The following is a 21,285-nucleotide window of genomic DNA, read 5'->3' as shown; positions in this document are numbered from 1 at the left end:
CTTTTTCCTTCTCTTTGTTTCCTTTCTTATAAAAAAAGTACTTCGTCAAATTGAATTTCTTCCATATAATACAATCCTTCTTTCACTTTCCTAACTTTTTACTTCTCGGACTCCAAAGTCAAAGGTGTACAGAAGTTTGTACAAGTTATCTTTTCATACAAAATTGTAGGCAGTCGAAATCTATTTCAATCTGTTGGCCTGGGTGTAAGTATTTAGGAATACAGGTTTGAGTAGTAAGAAGATCATGGTTAAAATTTCCATCCCGAGATATTTCTACCAAGAAGGATAGTGAGAGCAGAATCTTTGGGAACAGAATTACATGGTAGGTTGGTGCCCAACTGGAGACTGTTGCTGAGGAGAGATAATGTGGTGTATATAAATGATCCTTTGGAGGAAAAAAAAGTAGTATAAAGGAACCCAAGATTTTGCTACCTTTTTGTGAGTAAACACCTATTATCTTCTGCCTTTCTTCCCTTCCTTCCCTCTTTACTTCCTCCCTCCCTCCTTGCCTTCCTCTCTTTCATTCTCTGCTCTCCAAACCCCTACCAAATGTTTCACTCTCTCATTTTGGTGAATGTTAGTATATCATAATTTGTTAGAAGGTGAACTAAACAACTAAATAAAAGATTGGGCTTTTGAGGCTTTAAGGGCTGAAGACAGAGATGTACTAAGGAATTACTAAGTGACTAATGGGCCACAAGTTAGTGAATTAGTGAAAGGAAGAGGAGGAGATCATAAATCTACCCTAAGGTAGTTGGGAAGACAGAGAAACTGCACCAAGAATTGACAAAAGAAATTCAAGATATATATCCAAGGGGAAGATTTTTCCTGAGGGTCAGGATGGCTAATACAGTAGGGAACAATGAGTTTTAATCATCAGTTTAGAGTATAGTCACATTGCTTAGGAAATTCAGTCTCAAATAGCCTGAAATTGCCAAAATATTTTCTAAAAGTAATATCTGAGCAAAACTAAGCATTTTGCCATATACCATACCATAGATTTAGAGTGGCTAACTCTACATTTCAGATGAACTATTTCTTTGCTAAAACTTATCAAATGTTCCAATAGCTATCATATCCAATCACTAATGAAGACAGGATGAGAGAAAGCTGTTTTGAAAGTAACTTATCTACCACAAATTTTTATTTGTATTCTTGAACTAAGGCCCAGATTTCTTTGATTTAGTCCTCATTATTAACATTGCTAAAGTATTACAAGATAGTGACTGGGAGAATATTGAGGTAATTTCACAATTTCTTAGGAATTCAGGTTTCCCAGCTTGCAAACTGAGCCACAGACGCATTCTCTAGAGATTCAGTTAAAAAAAATAAGTGGCCTAACATGCTTCATTAAAACATTTTTTCCCTCAGTAGTTTACTTTTCTTGTTCTCTACACTACATGACATTATTATAGAAAACCACTTTAACAAAACCCTCTCCATTTTCCTGAACAATGTACATTTGACCACTGCCGAAAGGCATCTATCCTCAAGCAAGAAGCCTCTCAATCACAAAAAGTAAAAACCATTATTATAAAGGTTTGTTTGTGACTTATGAAGAATATTCTGTTGGTATATAAAACTCAATTTTATATTCAATTTACAGTTTTTTTCTGGCATGTTAGTACTTAACCAATATTCTACTGCTATAAATTAATGCATTAAAATATTAGGTAATATTCATTAATGAGAATGTCCTAAGAAGAAATATTTAAGATTACCTACTAACAACTTTTTTTTTTAAGTTACAGTTTATTGGGGTGACAACTGTTAGTAAAGTTACATAGGTTTCAGGTGTACAATTCTGTAAATTATCTACACAATGTGAGCATTGTGTGTTCACCACCCAGGGTCAGTTTTCTTTCCATCACCATATATTAGACCCCGTTTACTCTCTTCTAGATCCCCCCTCTCCCCCCACTAACAATTCTGAAATAGCTTGTAGCAGCTTTCTTTTAAATCACAAAAATTTAGTTTCCAGCAGATTCTGCCCAGCCAAACCTTCTCTTACTTTAATAAATCTTCCTTCTGTCTACCAAAAAAAAAAAAGCCATAAAAACATATCAAATTATTTTCAAATTTACTTGAAAAAATCAGTTAGCAGCTTTTAGAATACGACAAACATATACTACATTTGGACATTTCATTTACACATGCATTTAAATAAATTCTGTTTTTTTTGCAAGATATTGGTCCAATGAGATTTTAAACATAAATATACATTTTCATGTTTTTAAAGCTATATAATCAAGACAAAATGACTTTTAACAGGAATTATTAAGAAATATTTTAGCCTTAAAAGATACTTTTCATTCTCACTTTTCTCCTTAACTAAGTTGTAGTTGACCTTTTGGTTAGGCAACAGTAAATTTCATAACTAAGAAAAAGTTTCCCAGTGATTTATGTTTGTTTCAAAATAACAGTTAGGTTTCTCTGAGGGCAAAGACTGGAATTTAAACACTTCCTTTTTTCCCCCACTTAAAAAAAAATGTAGTAAAATACACATAACATAAAATTTACATCTTAACATTTATAAGTATACAGTTCAGTGGTAGTTTTTCTTTATTATTCCAGCTTTACTGAGACAAAATTGACATATAACATTGTATAGTTTAAGGCATACAACACGTTGATTTGATACACTTATATATAGCAAAATGATTATCACCTAGAGTTACCTAACACTTCTACCACCTCACATAATTACCATTTCTTTCTTTGTGGTGACAACATTGAAGATCTACTCTATTAATAACTTCAAATTATATAATACATTATTGTTACCTATAATTACAATACTGTGCATTATATTTCCAGAACTTATTCATCTTCTATCTGGAAGTCTGACTCTTGACCAAGATCTCCCCGTTTCCCTCACTCTCCCACACCTGGTAATCATCATTATACACTGTTTCCACAAGTTCGGCTTTTTTAGAATTCACATATAAGTGATATCACACGGTATTTTTCTTTCTCTGTCTGACTTATTTCACTTAGCATAACACCCTCAAGTTTCAATTATGTTGTCAACATGTGGCAGGATTTCCTTCTTTCTCATGGCTGAAGTATATATATATATATGTATGTATATACATATACATGCATATATATGTATATATACATTATATATGCATATACAGAGAGTATATACACATTTTAAGAGAGGAAAACTGTATTAAAATTGTCATACTCAATATATACTGACAATGAAAGATGAATACAAGCCATGTTTGTCTTCTGCAATTACAAGAGGTGCTCAGAGTAGTTACCATCAGCGTCCAGACACTTTCAATTATGATGAATTACTGCTTGAGTAACATTGACTAAGTGTTCACTTGTACGAGGCCTGACAATTAAGTTCGTGAACTTGTTGCAACGATGTTGCTAACCATTTTTTGATATCAGAGTGATTATTCATTATGAATTTGTATCAACTGGACAGTTAAATAAGTTTACTATTTGGAAGTGCCGAAAAGTCTGCACGAAAAAGTTAGACGACCTGAACTTTTTGCCAACAATTCATGACTTGTGCATCATGACAATGCACCAGCTCACACAGCTCTGTCTGTGAGGGAGTTTTTAGCCAGTAAACAAATAACTGTATTGGAACACCCTTCCTATACACCTGATCTGGCCCCCAATGACTTCTTTCTTTACCCAAAGATAAAGAAAATATTGAAAGGAAGACTTTTTGATGACATTCAGGACATCAAGGGTAATACGATGACAGCTCTGACAGCCATTCCAGAAAAAGTTCCAAAATTGCTTTGAAGGGTGGACTAGGTGATGGAATCAGTGCATAACTTCCCAAGGGGAGTACTTTGAAGGTAGTGATATTCATCAATGAGGTATGTAACACTTTTTCTAGGATGAGTTCACGAACTTGTCAGACTCTGTATTAATCTGGTGCATCACATTCATTGATTTGCACATGTTGGACCATCTTTGCATCCCAGAGGTAAATCTCACTTGATTATGGTATGACTCTTTAAATGAGCTGTTAATTTCAGTTTGCTAATATTTTGTTGACAATTTTTGCATCTACATTCATCAGAGCTATTGGTCTGTGATTTTCATATCTGGTAGTGCCTTTATCTGGTTTTGGTATTAGGGTAATGCTGGCCTTATAAAATGAGTTTGGGAGTATTCCCTCCTCTTTAGCTGGAAGAGTTTAAGATTGTCATTAATTCTTCTTCAAGTGTTTGTCAGAATTCACCAGTGAAACCCAGAAGTCTTGGGCTTTTCTTTTTTGGGAGATTTTAATTACTGATTCAGTCTTCTTACTTGTTACCGTTCTATTTATGTTTTCTATTTCTTCATGATTCAGTCTTGTTCAATTGCATATGACTAGGCATTTATCCAGTTTTTCTAGGTTATCCAACTTGTTGGCATCTAATTGTTCACGGTAGTCTCCTATGATCCTATGTATTTCTGGGGTATCAGTTCTAATATCTTTTTCGTTTCTAATTTTATTTGAGTCTTCTTTCGCTCTTAGAATAGCTAAATGCTCATCAATGTTGTTTATCTTTTCAAATAACCAGCTCTTAATTTTGTTGATCTTTTCAATTATTTTCTGGTCTCTATTTCATTTAATTTCTGTTCTGATCTTTGTTATTTCCTTGCTTCTGCTAACTTTGGTCTTCACTTTTTCTTTTTTTCTTCCTTGAGGTGTAAAGTTAGGCTTGATAGCTCTCTTTTATTTTCTTAGTGTAGGTGTTTATTGCTATATATGGCCCTCTTAGAACTGCTATTGCAGCATCCTACAGATTTTGGTATGTTGTTTCCATTTGTTTTGTTTCAAGGTATTTTTTATTTCTCTGATTTCTTCTTTGGCCCATTTTAATTACTGATTCAACCTCGTTACTTGTTATCTCATCATATTTTCTATTTTTTCCTGATTCAGTCTTGATAAGTTGTACATTTCTAGGCATTTATCCAATTCTTGTAGGTTACCCAATTTGTTGGCATATAAATGTTCATGGTAGTTTCTTATGATCCTATGTATTTTTATGGTATTTGTTGTAATGTCTCCTCTCTCATTTCTGAGCAACTCCTGGTTGCTGAGGAGTGTGTTGTTTAAGTTTCAGAATTTCTAGCTTTCCTGTTGCTACTGATTTGTAGTTTCACACTATTGTGATTCAAAAAAATACCTGGTATCATTTCGATCTTCATAAGTTTGCTAAGACTTGTTTTCTCCTATCATATGATCTTCCTAGACAATATTCCATGCACACTTATGAAAAATGTGTATTCTGATGCTGTTGGATGGAATGTCTGTATGTGTCTGTTAGGTAAATTCAGTCTAACATGTAATTCAAGTGCAATGTTTTCTTGTTGATTTTTCTGTCTCAATGATACTTCCATTGTTAAAAGTGGGGTACTGAATTCCCTACTATTCTATTCTTGTCTATCTCCCTTCAAATCTGTTAGTATTTGCATAATATATTTAGATGCTTTGATGCTGGATTTGTATATATTATAATTGTTATATGTTCTTGATGCACTGACCCCATTATCATTATATAATGACTTTCTTTGTCTCTTGTTACCATTTTTGCCTTAAAGTCTATTTTGTCTAATGTAAGTATATACTCTTACTCTCTTTTGGTTTCCATAGAGTATCTTTTTGCATCCTTTTAGTTTCAGTCTATGAGTGTCCTTAAAGCTGAAGTGAGTTTCTTCTAGGCAGTATATAGAGAATTATCCATCCACTCACTCTATGCCTTTTGACTGGAGAATTCAATGCATTTATAGTTAGAGTAGTTATTGATAGTTAAGGACTTACTAATACCATCTTATTGTTTTCTGGATGTCTTATAGTTCTCTTGTTCCTTTCTTTGTCCTTGCAGCCTTGCTTTGTGAGTTGGTGATTTTCTGTAGTAGTATGCTGTTATTACCTTCTTTTTATCTATTGTGAATCTACTACATGTTTTTGATTTGTGGTTCCCATGAGGCTTACATAAACAATCTTATAAGCCTATTTTATGCTAATAACAACTTAACTTTGATTGCATACAAACACTTCTACTTTTATGTTTTTAATGTCACAATTTATCTCTCTTTATATTACATATTCATTAATAAACTATGCTTGCTATAGTTATTTTTAATACTTTTGTCCTTAAACCTTTATACAAGTGGTTGGCACACCATATTACAGTATTAGAATATTCTGAATTTGACTACATGTTTACCTTTACCGGTACATTGTATATTTTCGTATGTTTTCATGTTACTACTACTAATTTGTATCCTTTCCTTTCAATTTGAAGAACTTTTTCTAGCATTTCTTGTAAGGCAGGTCTAGTGGTGATGAATTCCCTCAGCTTTTGTCTGGGAAAGTCTTTATTTTGCTTTCATTTCTGAAGGATGACTTTCCTGGATTACGTACTTTCTTATGCCTTGGAAATGTTTTATATTGCTCAGGTCACAGTTATAGTCAAGAACTGTAGCTTTCATATTACATATGAAATCTGAAATAGCTAAAAATCTAAAATTTATGCATATAATTTTATTTGCATTGAGAGTAGAATTCTATGATATAAAAGAGTATTTTCCTTATGATTTTATGCCTTATAACCTAAATAAATAAAAATCAGTCAACTTAACACATTAGTATCTGAAACTTAAACTTTGCGAGTATAATTTAGCTTTCAGATTCAGAAGGTTTCCCACAAGGGCTTTGAAGGATACACAGAAAAAGACAAAGATTCTGGTGTCACAAGATGTTATCTATTTTATGTTAACTATGAGTATCCATGACACTATTTACATCCAATATTTTATTACTGCCAATGCAGTTCTTCACCCTCCTACTTCACATAGCTTCCTACTACTACCATAAGTCTTGCTTTAAAGAAAAAAATCCACAAAACTTCACCTGCCTGACTACAACGTATGGTCTAAAACTTCGACCATTGGGCAGGATGGTATAAGTACTTTCTGACAAAGGAAATGGGGCAAGAGAGACATGTGATAGCACCATATTTGTTACGTTCATTTTCTTTCTTTCACAATGAATATTCCAAATTCTCAAGCATAACTTTGTGTTTAGACATTTCTATATTGTCATGAAGAAAGCTGACTAAAGACTTCAGAAGAAACAATGTTCCTTTTACAATTTCTAGGCTTACTTTATACTCATTCTTAGAGTAAAATATTTTTAATTAAGGTATTTCCAAATAATTAATTAATCATAAGCATAATTGTTATAAAGACTATTTTACAGAGGCTATTAAAACATAAGGGAATAATAATTTTAGAACATGTGAATGTATGCAGCTTGATGGAGAGATCAGTATACTATCTAAGTACTGTTTTTATCTGTGAGAAGTAATAATCTGACATCTAAGGCAATCATATTATTCTCTGAAGACGAACTATTCCTTGAGACTAACACGTATAGTCTTTGAGTATTCATTATATCTAGCAGATGTGAAAAAGAAAAGAAGTGGTATTGTCCTGGAAACTATTATATATAAATCGGTAATAAAATTTTTTTAGAACAATTGCGTTTTTATTTCCTTAAAAGCTTCTCTTAATGAAGACATGCTTAAATATTAAAACACTGAAGAGCCTAAGGAATCAATATAATTAAAGAGAAAAAGGAAATTGTTTCTTGTTACACAAAAAAAATTAGACCTACCTTTGTGGAATATAGAACATATGTTGGGGAGGTGGTTTATAGAGGACTCCTTCATACACAGGCCAGAGCCCACTTAAAATTCTGAAGAGAGAACTTTTCCCACAACCATTGGGACCAGTTATCAGAAGATGCATTCCTTCTTGTACCTAAAGTAAGAAATAAAATTACAAACTGCAATATTTTAAAATAATTTCATTTGGCAGCATTTAAAGTGATTTATTTAAAAAAAAATCTTTCAAGCACATGATAACCTAGGATGGGTAAGGAATTAAAGAAAATGTATCAGGATTAAGAGCATTAAATTTGGCTTTTGACTATGCTCTGAAGCTAAAAGTATCATAAATCAATCCAATCTCAAAGAAAATGAATTTTCTTGAAATGAGCAAAATTTTGGCTTTCCAAAATTTTAATTGAGGTCTTGTCATCAGATACTACAAAGATATGTAGAAACATGATCCCATGGAAAATAAATTGTTAAAATTTAAACTTAAATATTAAATTTTATTTTATTTATATTAATATTTGATTACATTTATATTGAATTTAAACGTTGTTGTATTTGTCATTTGGAGTTATTAGCTATAAAGCACAGTTATTCTAAGAGCTAGCTGGGTTGTTTAATTTTGTACTTCAGCATTCTGAAGTGTTACAGAAATCACAAAAGCCTATATTCAGAGAGATAAAATTATTCCAATTCTGTTTTATTCACATATGTTTACCAAACCAAGACAGAGGATTGTAATTTAGTCTCATATGTTTAAGGACGTATTAAAACAACTATAAATACATATTTATATATATATGTATTCATATACATATGTATAACAATAAAACAAAAGTCATTTATCCATTACTAATTGCATACTTCTCTTTCGAATTTTTCATCTTATTTATCATTTAAATTTAACAGTTAAATATCATAAGTTCTCATTCCACACAACAGGATTGGGAAATTGTTTTAGTGTGGTATTTGAAGGGTATTATGAAGAACAAAGAAAAGAAACACCATTAAAAAATTTGATTTACTAATACTTCTAAGAACAAATTATATTTTATAATCAGTGATTTTAAAATGACTATAGCATGAAAGTATGAGGGAAAGAAATCTACAGTATGTCTGTAGATATATCCTTGTATAGTATGGATACAAATATCTAAGTATCAATGATGTAGAGTACATCATATTGAAAGACTCAAGGATGAAAGATTATTATATTACTCGCATTGTGTCAGTATAAGAGACCAGCCAGTTCCATATCTATCCTTGACTCATTTGCTGTGTATAACATAAGCTGAAATCTTTTTGTTGAAAGAAAGTGGTGGGGAGAAGGAGTGAGGGAGGAAGGGAAGGAAAAAAGAAGGGTTGGGATGGAGGTTAGATAAAGGAATTAGGAGTGTGTATAAGAAGTATATGTGAAGAAAAATGGTTTCGATTCATAGTCTGTCTAAATAATTCAACATTTCCTTGGCAAACATTTATTGCATTGTCTACCATGTGCCTAACATTCTTCTAGGCACAGGCGATACAGTGTTGCCCAGCATAAAGTCTCTGTTTTCATGGAACTTACATTCTAAAGAATGTAAAGAAAGGTGGCAATAAACACATGAACAAAAAACTAAGTAGTTATAAATGCTATTCTGATAGCAAAAGAGGATGATTTGTTAGGGAAGATGGTGACATTGTGAGATTGGGGGGTGGCTTCTTTTGATGGGGTGGTCAGCAAAGTCCCTCTCTGAGGAGGTAACATTTTGGCTGAGCATGGGTGACGAGTGGCAACGAGTCAGATCTGGGAGAAGAGCATTCTAGGCAGTGAAGACAGTTACCACAGAGACGTAAGACAGAAGCAAGCTTGAACCTATAAAATCTGATCATAGATATAAACTGTAGCCAAACTAAAATGTTATTTCAATAGAATAAAGTTTGAAGAAAATCCTGGGAAGAACACAGAAAGAATAAATTTTTTGATTTGCTGTGCTCTTTCACTACAGAGAGGGTTAAGGAAGCTAAATTTTGTAGAAGCCTACAGGTAAATACTTCCCAAATGAGTTTTTTTAAAGGTATGTGCCATGGCGAAAGGCACATTCCCAAAATATTTTAATAGAGTTATTCTCTCTGTTAGTAATTTTTAGAATTTTAACACATTTTGAATAATAGAAGACTTTTCTACATTCATATTTTTTAGCATAAATTTTCTTATGTTTAGTAAGCAGTGAGTGTGAGGCAAAAAGAATTCCCACATTTACTGAATTTTCTTCTCCAAATGATTTTTAAGTTCAAAAGGCCAAGAAAAGGATGAGAACCTTTTTCTTTAAAAACCTATGTGTCAATCCATGCGGAGCAAACAGAACTTTCTATTATATTTTGGAGACCTGAGACTGTAAACAAAATTTCTGTGTGAGTCAGAAATAAACATTCATAAAAGTGTACTATAATAACATATATCTTTGTAGATCTTCAAAATGTATAAGATACTTTCATCAGATTATGTATTTTTAAATTTGTTTTATATATACAGTGAGTTCTGAATTTTTTTTACAGAAGGAGTGTGATATGACCACAATAATGTAGTTAGTAGGTGGCAGAATTCAAGACTCTTACTCTATTTAATAAGTGGAACAAAAAAATTAATACAAATTGATATAAGTATCAATTATAAAAATTTATGTTTATATTAATTGATTATAAAAATCATAAAATTGATTGTAAAAATTGATACTTAGATCAATTTTTAACCTGAACAAAAAAGTCTATAAAAAAATCATAAATTATAAATTGCTAAACTATTAATAAACATTCCATGTATGCCTCTTCAAGTGTTTTATTTCAAACCTATTTAAGATTATGGTACATCATTAGCACCTAACTGGAACTCCTGTTCAGATCCAAATAATTAAATCTCTATAGGAGTGATTTAATAAGTCACTCTATAAATAGAAAATTTAAATCACTCTATAAATGGAAAAACAAAGCCCGATCAAATTGTAGTTAAAACACAATTTCTCTTATATTTATTAACACAGAATTTCCCCCTGTTCAGTGCTTCTTGTCCTTTTACAGCAATCTTATTCATTTACAAATACATTTTTAATAATTAAACCTAAAGTCTATGCTAAAATAATTAGCACACGTATTGTCATGTTTGTAATTCTTTTATCAAGTCCAGTCATGTCTTTGTTTGAACTAAGCTCAAATGCTTTCATTACAGTCATTACTGCTTATTAGCAAATCATTTTGTGCTTGAATTCCAAAATTCATCTTTGAATTTTACAACGATTTAAATCAGGGCCTCAGGTCTATTAACTATTTTTACATCTTAACTTTTGTAATCAAGACAGAAAATAGTAAATAACAAACAACTCTTACTCTCAATAGAATTAAAAAGAAAATTCCAATCCACGAATCTTCTGATTATTTGTTCCTAACAGAAGATGTGATTATTTAAAATACAAATTAAATTTCGAGATTGTGCATTAATAGAAATAAACCTGCTAATGCCCTCTGTCCTCATATTTTATTTAGCAAATATAATATAGGCTCATAGTTTTTGAGTAATTCCTATAAGGAAAAGTAATTAAAATTTTTTTCCAGATATTAATGTCTGAGGACATTTCCTATTGCTCTCAAAAACTACCTTGTATAGCTCTCAGTGCACTATAATTTTGATTTTTAACATGGCAATAAGGCAAAAGAAATCAAATTTCTCTTTTTCTCTCTTTTCTGAGGAAGTAACTGCTTCTGTAATTGAGCCACTGTGCATACCTTTCTTGATTTCCCCTCCTTTCCATATGCTCCTCCAAGTATTTAACATAAGGTACATGAATTCTGAGTTGTTTTGTGTTAGTGTGATGGCAACAATCAGAAGATTCTTGAATATCATCTTACTTTGAAGTTTAGCCTGGAAGCCACCACTTCTCCCGTTGGTGTAATTATGGGGACATTTTCACAAATAATTCCATGATCCACATCAATAACTTTTCCTGTAAGGGAAAGTTTAAGTTACAAAAGCTATCACAGTTATTGCTAATTAACTAACTTAAAGTATAATGCAGCATAATAAATTTATTATAAAGATAATTCACAGGAATAAATAATGGAAAAAAATGTAAATATAGGTAATTGTATTTAAAGCAAAGTTTAATGTGAGTTTGGACATTTTGACACATCTACTTGGAAAATCTTTCTCAGAAACATTATTTTGCAATAATCTGATGTCAAAATCATAACAAGAGCAAAGCAAAACTATCTTATGTAACCCTGCCATACTCTTTATAACTACTTATTTCTCTAAATTAATGTTCTGTACTGAAAAAACACAGTGCTACAAAAAGGGAATTAAGACATGGAATAATATAATTTTGAAAAATATGCTAGCCAAACTTAAGCTTAATAACACAGTGATGAAGAACAATATGACATTAGCTCCAGCGCTGTTATTTTAATTTTAAAAGCAAACAATTCATTCTGCCATATAGTAGTTTCCAAAAATAATTCTAGAAATTTTCTCCTAAATAAAAGTAGCATAATATACATATATATATATTTTTATGGTAATGTTAGTCACCACTCCTCAAATTGCAACACTAACTTTAGGGACAACTGTTTTAAATAAATAAATGTTGGTTCCTTGATAACTTTTGAAAGCTATTTTCTAAAAAACTTTTGTTCTGTTGATAAAGCAAATACTTAGTGAAAAATATAAAAACATTTGAGTTTAAAACCTTTGATTTCCAGTGTGTCATTGAGGGGTAATTCTAGGTTAGTTCCATTCTTGTTATGGTTTTCAGACTCTTGCACGACAGCAGTTCTCTTATAAATGCCTCTTTTCACTTCATCGAAGACCCAAAACATATTGTACACTCGAGCAGTATAGCCTGCTAATTCAGTAACCTAAAACCGACACAGAGAAATAACATAGAATTAATATACCCAAGACAGACTTTTAAATAAATATGTAATCACCTAAGCTTCTTGATTTAACATTAAAGATCCTATTTTATTATACATGAAAATAGATAGCACATTTGATAAGTAAAACAAGTAACAGTAAAAAGCTTACCAAGAGAGCAACATAGTAAGGTGTCAGTGTAACTTTGACTGGAATTATAAAATATATAAAAAAATTATTCAAGTCAGGGTTTAAAATGAAATGTAAAAAAATTCAGAATATTAGTGAGACTTAAAAATATTTCAATCAAATTTCATGTTTAACCCGTTAACATGACACATTTCACTTCCAGAAAATTAGAAATTTTGTGAAAAGTTTAAGTTCATTCAATGAAATAATGATCCTTTATTTTGGTATCTTTTTTTCAATTTAAAATGGAAGATTTTAAATAGAAGAGAAATATATTTTTTCTTATTATGAAGTGAATGTTTCTGAGTCAAACTGATTGTCCAAATTCCTAAGCATGGCCAGAGAAATCACCTTTGCTAGACAGTGAGCTCAGCAAGTGTGCTGAGAGTGAGCTCAGTGAAAACTTCAAATCACGTTCAGTTCAAACCGCACAATTCAGATTTTTTCAAGCCAAGCATGATGTATATGCCCAAAGAAAAACATTAAATATGATTTTTTTTCTAGGACAGTTTATAAAATAAGATGAGGTAAATCTCTGCTTTAGTCCATAATGCTCAACAGGAGGTTTCTTGCTCCTATTCTGCCAGCTGTCTAATTTAGATTGAATCTCCAGCTGTTTTTCTATTAAAAGAACACCTTGTTATTAAGGTACTGTGAAATGTGACTCATCTCCTGTCAAAACCATCTTTCTCAGCGAAAACAAAGCACAAAAACCATTCCTTTATAGAAATGTTTATGAGGAAATTGGTACCAATAAGCAAGGTGTGTCACTAATAAATATTTCTTAAATAATAAATTGTGAAATAATACAACATTGCTGACATTTTTGTAAGAATTTTTGTGTGTGCAAAACGTAAACAGTAAATGAATAGGTGTTATTGTTAGAAGCTTCTACCGCATGTCTCTACTGTGTGTGAGAGGTCTGTAATTCGATTAGTATTTCATTTCTATATATTAATACTATTTCTATTCAAAGGGTAATTTCTAAAATGTTATCTAAAAGAAGCTCTTGAATTCCCAAGAAGAGAAAAACAGAGTTAAAGAAACTTGGGTAAATATATTTGCACAGGAAAAAAAATCCAAAACCAGACGTAGAGGTCCATTATAAAATGGCAAGAGGCAATGAGTTAATAGTTGACCAGGACACAAGGTGGAGTGGGAAAAGAGTATCCAAAAAAAACTGAGAATGTGACTGTGGACAAAGTACTTTGGGATGTAAAAAACAGGGACTCTAACTCTAAAAAGGAAACTTGCTCCCTTTGGGGCCAGCAAAGAACGCATCATGGTGCTTTCATGTGCTGTCAGAGCAATAATAAGATTCTTTGGAAGTGAACATTCTATGATTCAAAGCATATTCAGGCAAAATAAAGCAAAATGAATCACTTATTTTGTTGGAGACAATCTAGAAAAATGAAATGATATTCCTCCTGACTTAGATAGCAATGTATTTTAATGTGAGATGGAGAAAATTTTGTTTGGTCATTTAATTTTAATGGTAAGTAATATATCAAAAAAACCTATTTCAAAACCTGTGTCTCCCGATTATCAAAATTACTATTTTGACAAAAAAAAAAAAAAAAAAAAAAAAAAAAAAAAATTACTGAGTTTTTTGCAATGTGGCTATAAATAACTTTGTACTTTTTTTAAAGACAAAAACAAACAAAAAAACTCAATTCAATAAATCAGTTGTTGAATGAGACTGAAAAGTTCTGTCAGCAAATCACAAAATTTGTAGTTTATTTAAGGCTGATTTAAGAGGCAGCTAAATCTATGATGATGATCTGGCAATTTATATTGATGCAAAAGCCACAGAGTGGTGAGAAAGAATGTCCGTGGGAATATTATCAGTCTATCTCAATTAAATAAAGGGATTTTTAATCTTAATCTCATGATATCTTTAGGTCTTACTACCATTCTTTCAACAAATATGTGTTGACCACGTACAATATTCCAAGCATTAAAATGAATGCTAGGAATGTAAAAATGAGTAAGACAATTTCTGCTTTCCACTCAAGTCTGGTGCAGGAGATAGACAAGTATAATGTGGTAAAGCACCAGATGTACAGTGAACATAGAGAAGGAAAACCCAGACTCTGCAGGGAAGGCAGGCAGAAGATGAAATCACCAGAGCCTTTTATATGTAGTTGGTGAGGCTTCACTCGTTATGAAAGTTTGCAAGGTATATAAGTAAAATCATTGGCTAACATTTATTGAGCACTTAATACATATTGTTTTAAATATTATACATGCATGAAGACACAACAACACTAGAAAGTCAATGCTATCATTATCCCCATTTTACAGATGAGGAAACAGAGACTGACAGGTTAAGAAACTTGATTAAATTCATATAATTTGTAAATACTGGAGCAAGAATTTAAATTTAGGCACTCTGGCTCCAGAATCTACACCTAGGACTTTTTTCAAAATTTAAAAACACGTATTTCATATATAGACAGAAAAACAAGTGATAGTGTAAAAATTAAAGGGTATTAGCAGCAATACACTTGGGAATTGCCGTCCTTTGTCTTGATTATACTCTTAGCAATTTTTGATAGAGGAAAAAATGTTTCCAAAATAGTAAGCATATCCGGTAATTTACATTTGTTTGATTTTCACATATCTTACTTTAATCAAATTGACAACAAAAAAACACGAGTACCTCTTTGTATGAAGACATGATCCTTTCAATAGCATCAGCTCCAGAGGCCAACAAATTTCGAGCTGTGGTAAAGGCTTCTGTCCGTTCACTAACCATAGCTTGTTTTTGGCCATCCTCTAAATCTAAACGCAAATAATAAAACTATTGATTTTTTCCAAGTAACTAAATTATTTTTTTACACAAATGAAATTGTGGCTAAAACAACCATATGTAAAATTTTCAGTAGTATCAGCAATTTCCTAGACATTTAATGAATTACTGAAAATACAGTAGCTGTACCAGATTTTATTTAAAGTTCCCATTTATTATTTTTCTAAAAGGAGATTTAGAACAATTAAATCTATAGGAATTAAGACTATTTTCATTTAGCCTTCTTTCAACCCTTTCCAAATCCAACACCCTGTCATTATAGGTAGGCAATAAAATACTACTGATTTGGTCAATAAAATACAACTGACTGGAATATAGGCAAATATTTCTAGTGTGGTTTCTTTAATAGAAATGCAAATTAGCTGACCCTCATAATCTGGCCTCTGTCTACCTTTCTCTACCAACCTTCACCTTACAGTACAGCAGCGCCCCAAATATGCTATCCTCTATTTACCCTCTGATATTTGCATGTATGATTTGTTCTGACTTTAACATATATCTGTTACTTTTTTGCCTGGCTCTTTCTTCAAGAGTTAACTATTTAGTACAGATTTCAGTGCAAACCCTTGTCTAGTTTTTCTAATGACTATAAGTTTCTTCAGGGTCAAAACTGTGTGTTTTATTTATTCCTAGTGCTCAGCAGTGTGTCTCACACATTAGTACTCTTTAATGTGTATTAAGCCGATGGATCGATGGATGGATGCGTGGCTGGATGCATGGATGGATGGATGAACATCTTAAATTACTGCTTTTTAAAAATTATGGTTCAGAGTCAGGAGTCAGACTAGGTTTGAATCCAGGCTCTACTACATATTGGCAAGTACTAAAGTAAGTAGAGTAAGCCACTTATCATCTCCATGTCTATTTTCTCATATGTAAATGAGGAAAATAGCAGTACTACCTCAAACAATTGCTATCTCACAGGGTTGATGTGAGGGTTAAAGGTGAAATACAAGTGAAGTGCTAGCCTAATCCATGGCCTATAATAATAAGTGCTCTGAATGTTAGCTATTATTATTTTCTCTAGTCATTACTGCATATCTACTCAATTTAGTCTTGTTCTTCAAAATTATTCTCTCCAGGTCATTGCTTTAACCTTTCCATCAATTTGATTATCTATCTGGTCCTTTTATAGATTATCTTCAAAGTTATAAATTAAGTGCTGTAAATTAATGAAGAGATTAGAATAATGTAGATAGCCATAGGCCCACTTTGATATTTATTTCTCTCTGATTTATCTCAGTGTAAAGGGTTTTTTTCCTCCTTCCACAGCAATGCAATTATCTCACTTGTGCCCCACTATGACTACCAGATACTTTCATCTTTACTTGCTCATAGACAGCTCAGCTGAGTTGGAAAGGGATCCATGCATAATACAAGCTAAAATTCACTCAACAGGTATTTACTAAACACCTAGATATGCAAGAAATTAGGAAGTGCTATAGGACATGCGAAGATAAACGTGATTTTCAGACTCTTTCCTTCAGGAGCTTAGTTTGGTAAGAGAGACAAGACAAGTTCCCACAAAGGTGCCTAGAATGAGAGTTAACGCAAGGTGTTTGGAGGAGGTTAAAAAACGTTTCCTCCTACAAGCGATAGGAAATGCTGCATGGAGGTGCAGACTGTGAGTGAGGTCTTGAAGACCATATACAATTTTAATACATCACGAGTATGGCATAAGCAGTGGCACAGAGAAGGGAAATTTCAAGCAATGCCAACAATGATAAATAGCTTGGTCAAGAGACAGTATAAGTTGGTGTTAGACACCGATTTCCTTTGAGTATCAGAATCACCATGAGTTCATTGGGATCTTTTATGATAGTCCAGTATGATCCCTCCAACCCTACTGTTTAAGACTGCTCTAGAGAACTACCATTATTTCCCTTGAAGTTAGTTTCATTGAAGAATGTAGAAAGAAAGGCTTTAAGCACTGGTAGAATTGAGGAGTGAAAGACGTGACTGGATAAATAGATTGGGAACAGAATGTAGACACACTTAAACACATTTAAACGTGTGATACAATTTAGATAGCCACAGGAAAAAAAAAATTACCAAAGGATTCTCACAAAGCTACCAAAATAGTGAATTAATATATCAGTTGATGTGCTTAGTATTGGCTCACAGAGAATTTGCCTGATGGTCTAAAATAATTATGGGATTTTACGAATTTGAGTTAAAAGGGGTTTCAGAGTAGCTTTCATTGACAGCCTCTGTTAAGAAGTAAAAATACTAGCACAGATGGGCTTGTGGTTGAGATGGCATGGTGCTTTCTATGCTGCTTTGGCAAATTAATGCCTACTGGGTTTTCTTCATGCATTGAGCAACATAATTACAAATAGTCCTGGAGAGATTTCATTTGACTTTTATTCTACTGGTTGGTCTCTGGGAGGTACTGTGAAAGCAGGGCCAGTAGTATTTTGCCATGCACATAACAGCCAACTGCATAACCTCTATGACAAGGCCAGATTCCTCAGTGTCAGAGATATAAATGTATGACCTGAAGCACTCACCTATTTTGTATCCTAGCTCAACACATTTTATTTTCTTCACCAAATATTTTAAATATTTTGTCAAAAGTTCCGCATTTAAGGATTTAATATTTAATACCATATCTGCTCATTTTACTGCTACTTTTTAGCTCTGTGAATAAATATATATTGAAATATGGTCACATATGTTGTTATTTCACTGAAAAGGTGAGAAAGGATTTAAAACCTAAGTTATGTCATTGTAGATTTGTCAAAACCCCTAGAACTCTACAGTAAAAGAGTGAACCCTAATGTAAATTATGGACTTCAGTCAATAATATATAAATATTGTTTCATCAGTTATAACAAATGTATCATACTAATACAATATGTAAATAGGGGTAAATGTGGGGGAGGAGTGGGTATTTGTGAACTCTGTACTTTCTGATCAATTTTTCTGTAAGCATAAAACTGCTTTAAGAAAATTGTCTATTAGTTTTCTTAATTAAAAAAAATGTAGGCTATTCCTCTGTACTTCTTTCCTCTGGACTTATAATCTGAGTTTATTTCTTTTCATTTACTTTTTATCTTTGTCACTTTGACAAATCTCAGCAAAAACTTACGACCTTGATACCAAGTATAAATATGAATTCTAATTGGATTGAAGATCTCCATGTGAAACCAGTAAATTTCTAGAAGATGAAAATACGAGAATAGCTTTTTGACTTTGAGTTAGGCAGATGTTTCTTAAGAGATAAAATCACTAAACACAAAGAAAACGATTAATAAATTAAACTATTTTAAATTTGTGAACTTCTCTTAAAACACCATTAAGAGACTGAAAAGGAAAGAATAGAGTGGGAAAACACATTTGAGACTGTGCGTGTGTGTGTGTGTATGTCTACCTGTCTGACAAAAGACTCATTTCAGGATATATAAGAGTTTTTACAAATCACTAAGAAAAAACAGATAAGCCAATTTAAAAATGACCAAAAAACTTACTGGCACTTCACAGAAAGGCTATCCAAATGGACAACAAACAAATGAAAAGTGTTACACCTCAATAGTCATTAGAAATCCAAATTAAGGCACAATGAAGGACCACTATTATACTCATAGTAATGCCTAAAATGAAAAAGACTGACATCAAATATTGACAAAGATGTGGAACAATTAGAACTCTCATGTGTATGGTATGATACTATTTGTATAAGGTTCAAAAACCAGGAAATACTAATAAGTGGTCAGTAAAATAGCTACCTTTACTGTGGCATGGTAGGGGGAGGTGGGCAGGAATAACTGGGGATGGGGATGGGAGGCTGAGGATAAGATTTGGAATGGGCATGGGGACTTCTGGGATGAAAGTAGGTTCTATTTATTCTGAGTGGTGATTATGTGTATGTGTTGATTTTGTGACAGTTCATTGAATGGCACACTAATAATTGTGTCCTTGTTGGTATGCATGCTATACGCGTACTTTAAAAATTATAGCTATTTATATGCATAGCTAATTATAGCTAGAAAGTAAGTCTTCGATATGTATCGGTAAGATAAATTACTGCTACAGTATTTGGTCAACAGGAGAGTAATCATATCCAAATTGACCCACAATATAAAATTATATTTCAATTATTTGGCATTACAATGTGAGACATAGAATAAGTTCCAATATAGCTAATCCGGAGGCAGCATGGTAAAGGGGGAAAAAAGCAACGCTCTAGGGATTACATAATGTCTCCTATCCTTAGTGCTTCTGCCAACTATGAGTGACCACAGGCAAATCTGGGATTCCAAACTAGGTGACCTGTAAGTTCCTCTTGTGATGTGAAAGTGGCATGATTCCATATGCAGTTTTATAACAGGAACTTGAATATAAACTTAAACTGATCCATACCGTAAGATTTCACTTTCAGTTGTACTGTTTTTCTTTTCTCTTCCCCCCCCAAATTATACAGGTTCTTCCTCTTACCTGCATTTTTACCTCTAACTTCCTAATCACTTGCAAATGTCTTGCTCCTTTACCAACAATAATCATGCCAGCAAACACCTACTGAACATTTCCTATGAGGCAGGCAGGCATTGTTCTAAATTTTACATATGCGATTTTTAATCCTCCTAACAACCATTTTGAAAACGAGGAAATTGAAGCATAAAAAAGTCAAACGATTTGTCCATAGTAACAACCTAAAAACAAGAGTTAGCACCTGAACCCAAGCCCTCTGACTCCAGAGCCCACATGGTAAGAATATACTAAAAATTAACAATTGCTTCCACTTAAGTTCTTATTACTTGCCAAGGACTGTTTCAAAGCACATTAATACCATATACATATATAAAAATTTAATACTATATATATAATTTTATAACAATTGTGTTATATATATTATTATTATCTTTACAATTAAGATAGAAAAACCGAGGCATATAAAGTTTATATAACTGTCTTAAGGATAAATACTATTAAATAGCAGAGTCAAGATTTAAACTTGCTTCTTATTGTTTTCTGTTTTCTTTCTTTCTTCTGTCCTACTTTTTCTCCCTTTTCTCTTTGCCAGTCCTCTGTCATTCAACCATTTTTTCCACCTATTTTTGCCTTAAACATATATAGTATCACACACTTAATTCATCTCTAGTATAGGGGACAACTCAGGGCATACGAATAAACTAAAATTGAAAACTAGATTAGACTGTATGGTATGCAATTCTAAGAACTAAAGCCTCAAAGATATATCATTATCTAAAAAAATAAATTATTTTATCTGAGTAAAGTGATAATATTTTCATGTGTTGTCACTGTAGGTCAAATATATTTAGTAAACACATACCTATAAACATTATAAGCATACATATAGTAAACTTACAAATTACAAAAGCACACTCTCGTGTTATATGAATTCATTTTCTTCTATGAAATTCTTATATTGCTTTTCTTTGTATAAAATTTTATTTGGAAAAGAAGCTTTAAAAATCACTTTGTTTCACTTGCATTTATGTGATTATTTCCATGTAAAATTTTAATGTTATTTCTTTAATTTAATATGGTGTTTTCAGGATGTGTGGGATTTATTTTTAAATAGTTTATTACATCATCTGTAGAAATAAGATTGTTATATTCTTTGCATACAATGTTTACTTCTTTCTGGTCTCTGTGGGGTTAATTTGTCACCATTAATAGCTGCATTTTCTCTGTTCTATGTTTACTCCAGGGTTTTCTAATAAGACCAGTGCTTCCAGGGATTAACAGAACTACATCATAATCTTGTAATTGGGGTTGTTGCTAATACA

General features: G+C 32.2%; 1 protein-coding gene across 3 annotated transcripts in view; it reads right to left on the bottom strand.

Moving 5' to 3' along the window:
* The window catches only part of ABCD2 (ATP binding cassette subfamily D member 2), a 116,556-nt gene that overhangs the window by 90,262 nt on the left and 5,009 nt on the right, over window positions 1-21,285 (bottom strand). For all 3 annotated transcript variants that reach the window (XM_074325836.1, XM_019736340.2, XM_019736330.2), the window contains exons 3-6: window positions 15,383-15,504; window positions 12,365-12,533; window positions 11,529-11,623; window positions 7,646-7,791 (exon numbers count right to left, since the gene is read on the bottom strand). In XM_074325836.1, coding sequence (XP_074181937.1) covers window positions 7,646-7,791; window positions 11,529-11,623; window positions 12,365-12,533; window positions 15,383-15,504 — 532 coding nt within the window. The remainder of the gene's footprint in view (window positions 1-7,645; window positions 7,792-11,528; window positions 11,624-12,364; window positions 12,534-15,382; window positions 15,505-21,285) is intronic.

Source organism: Rhinolophus sinicus, linkage group LG02 (genome assembly GCF_036562045.2).
Source record: "Rhinolophus sinicus isolate RSC01 linkage group LG02, ASM3656204v1, whole genome shotgun sequence".
NCBI lineage: Eukaryota > Metazoa > Chordata > Mammalia > Chiroptera > Rhinolophidae > Rhinolophus > Rhinolophus sinicus.
Note: the sequence above shows the minus strand (reverse complement) of the source record. Positions and strands in the feature narration are given on the sequence as shown.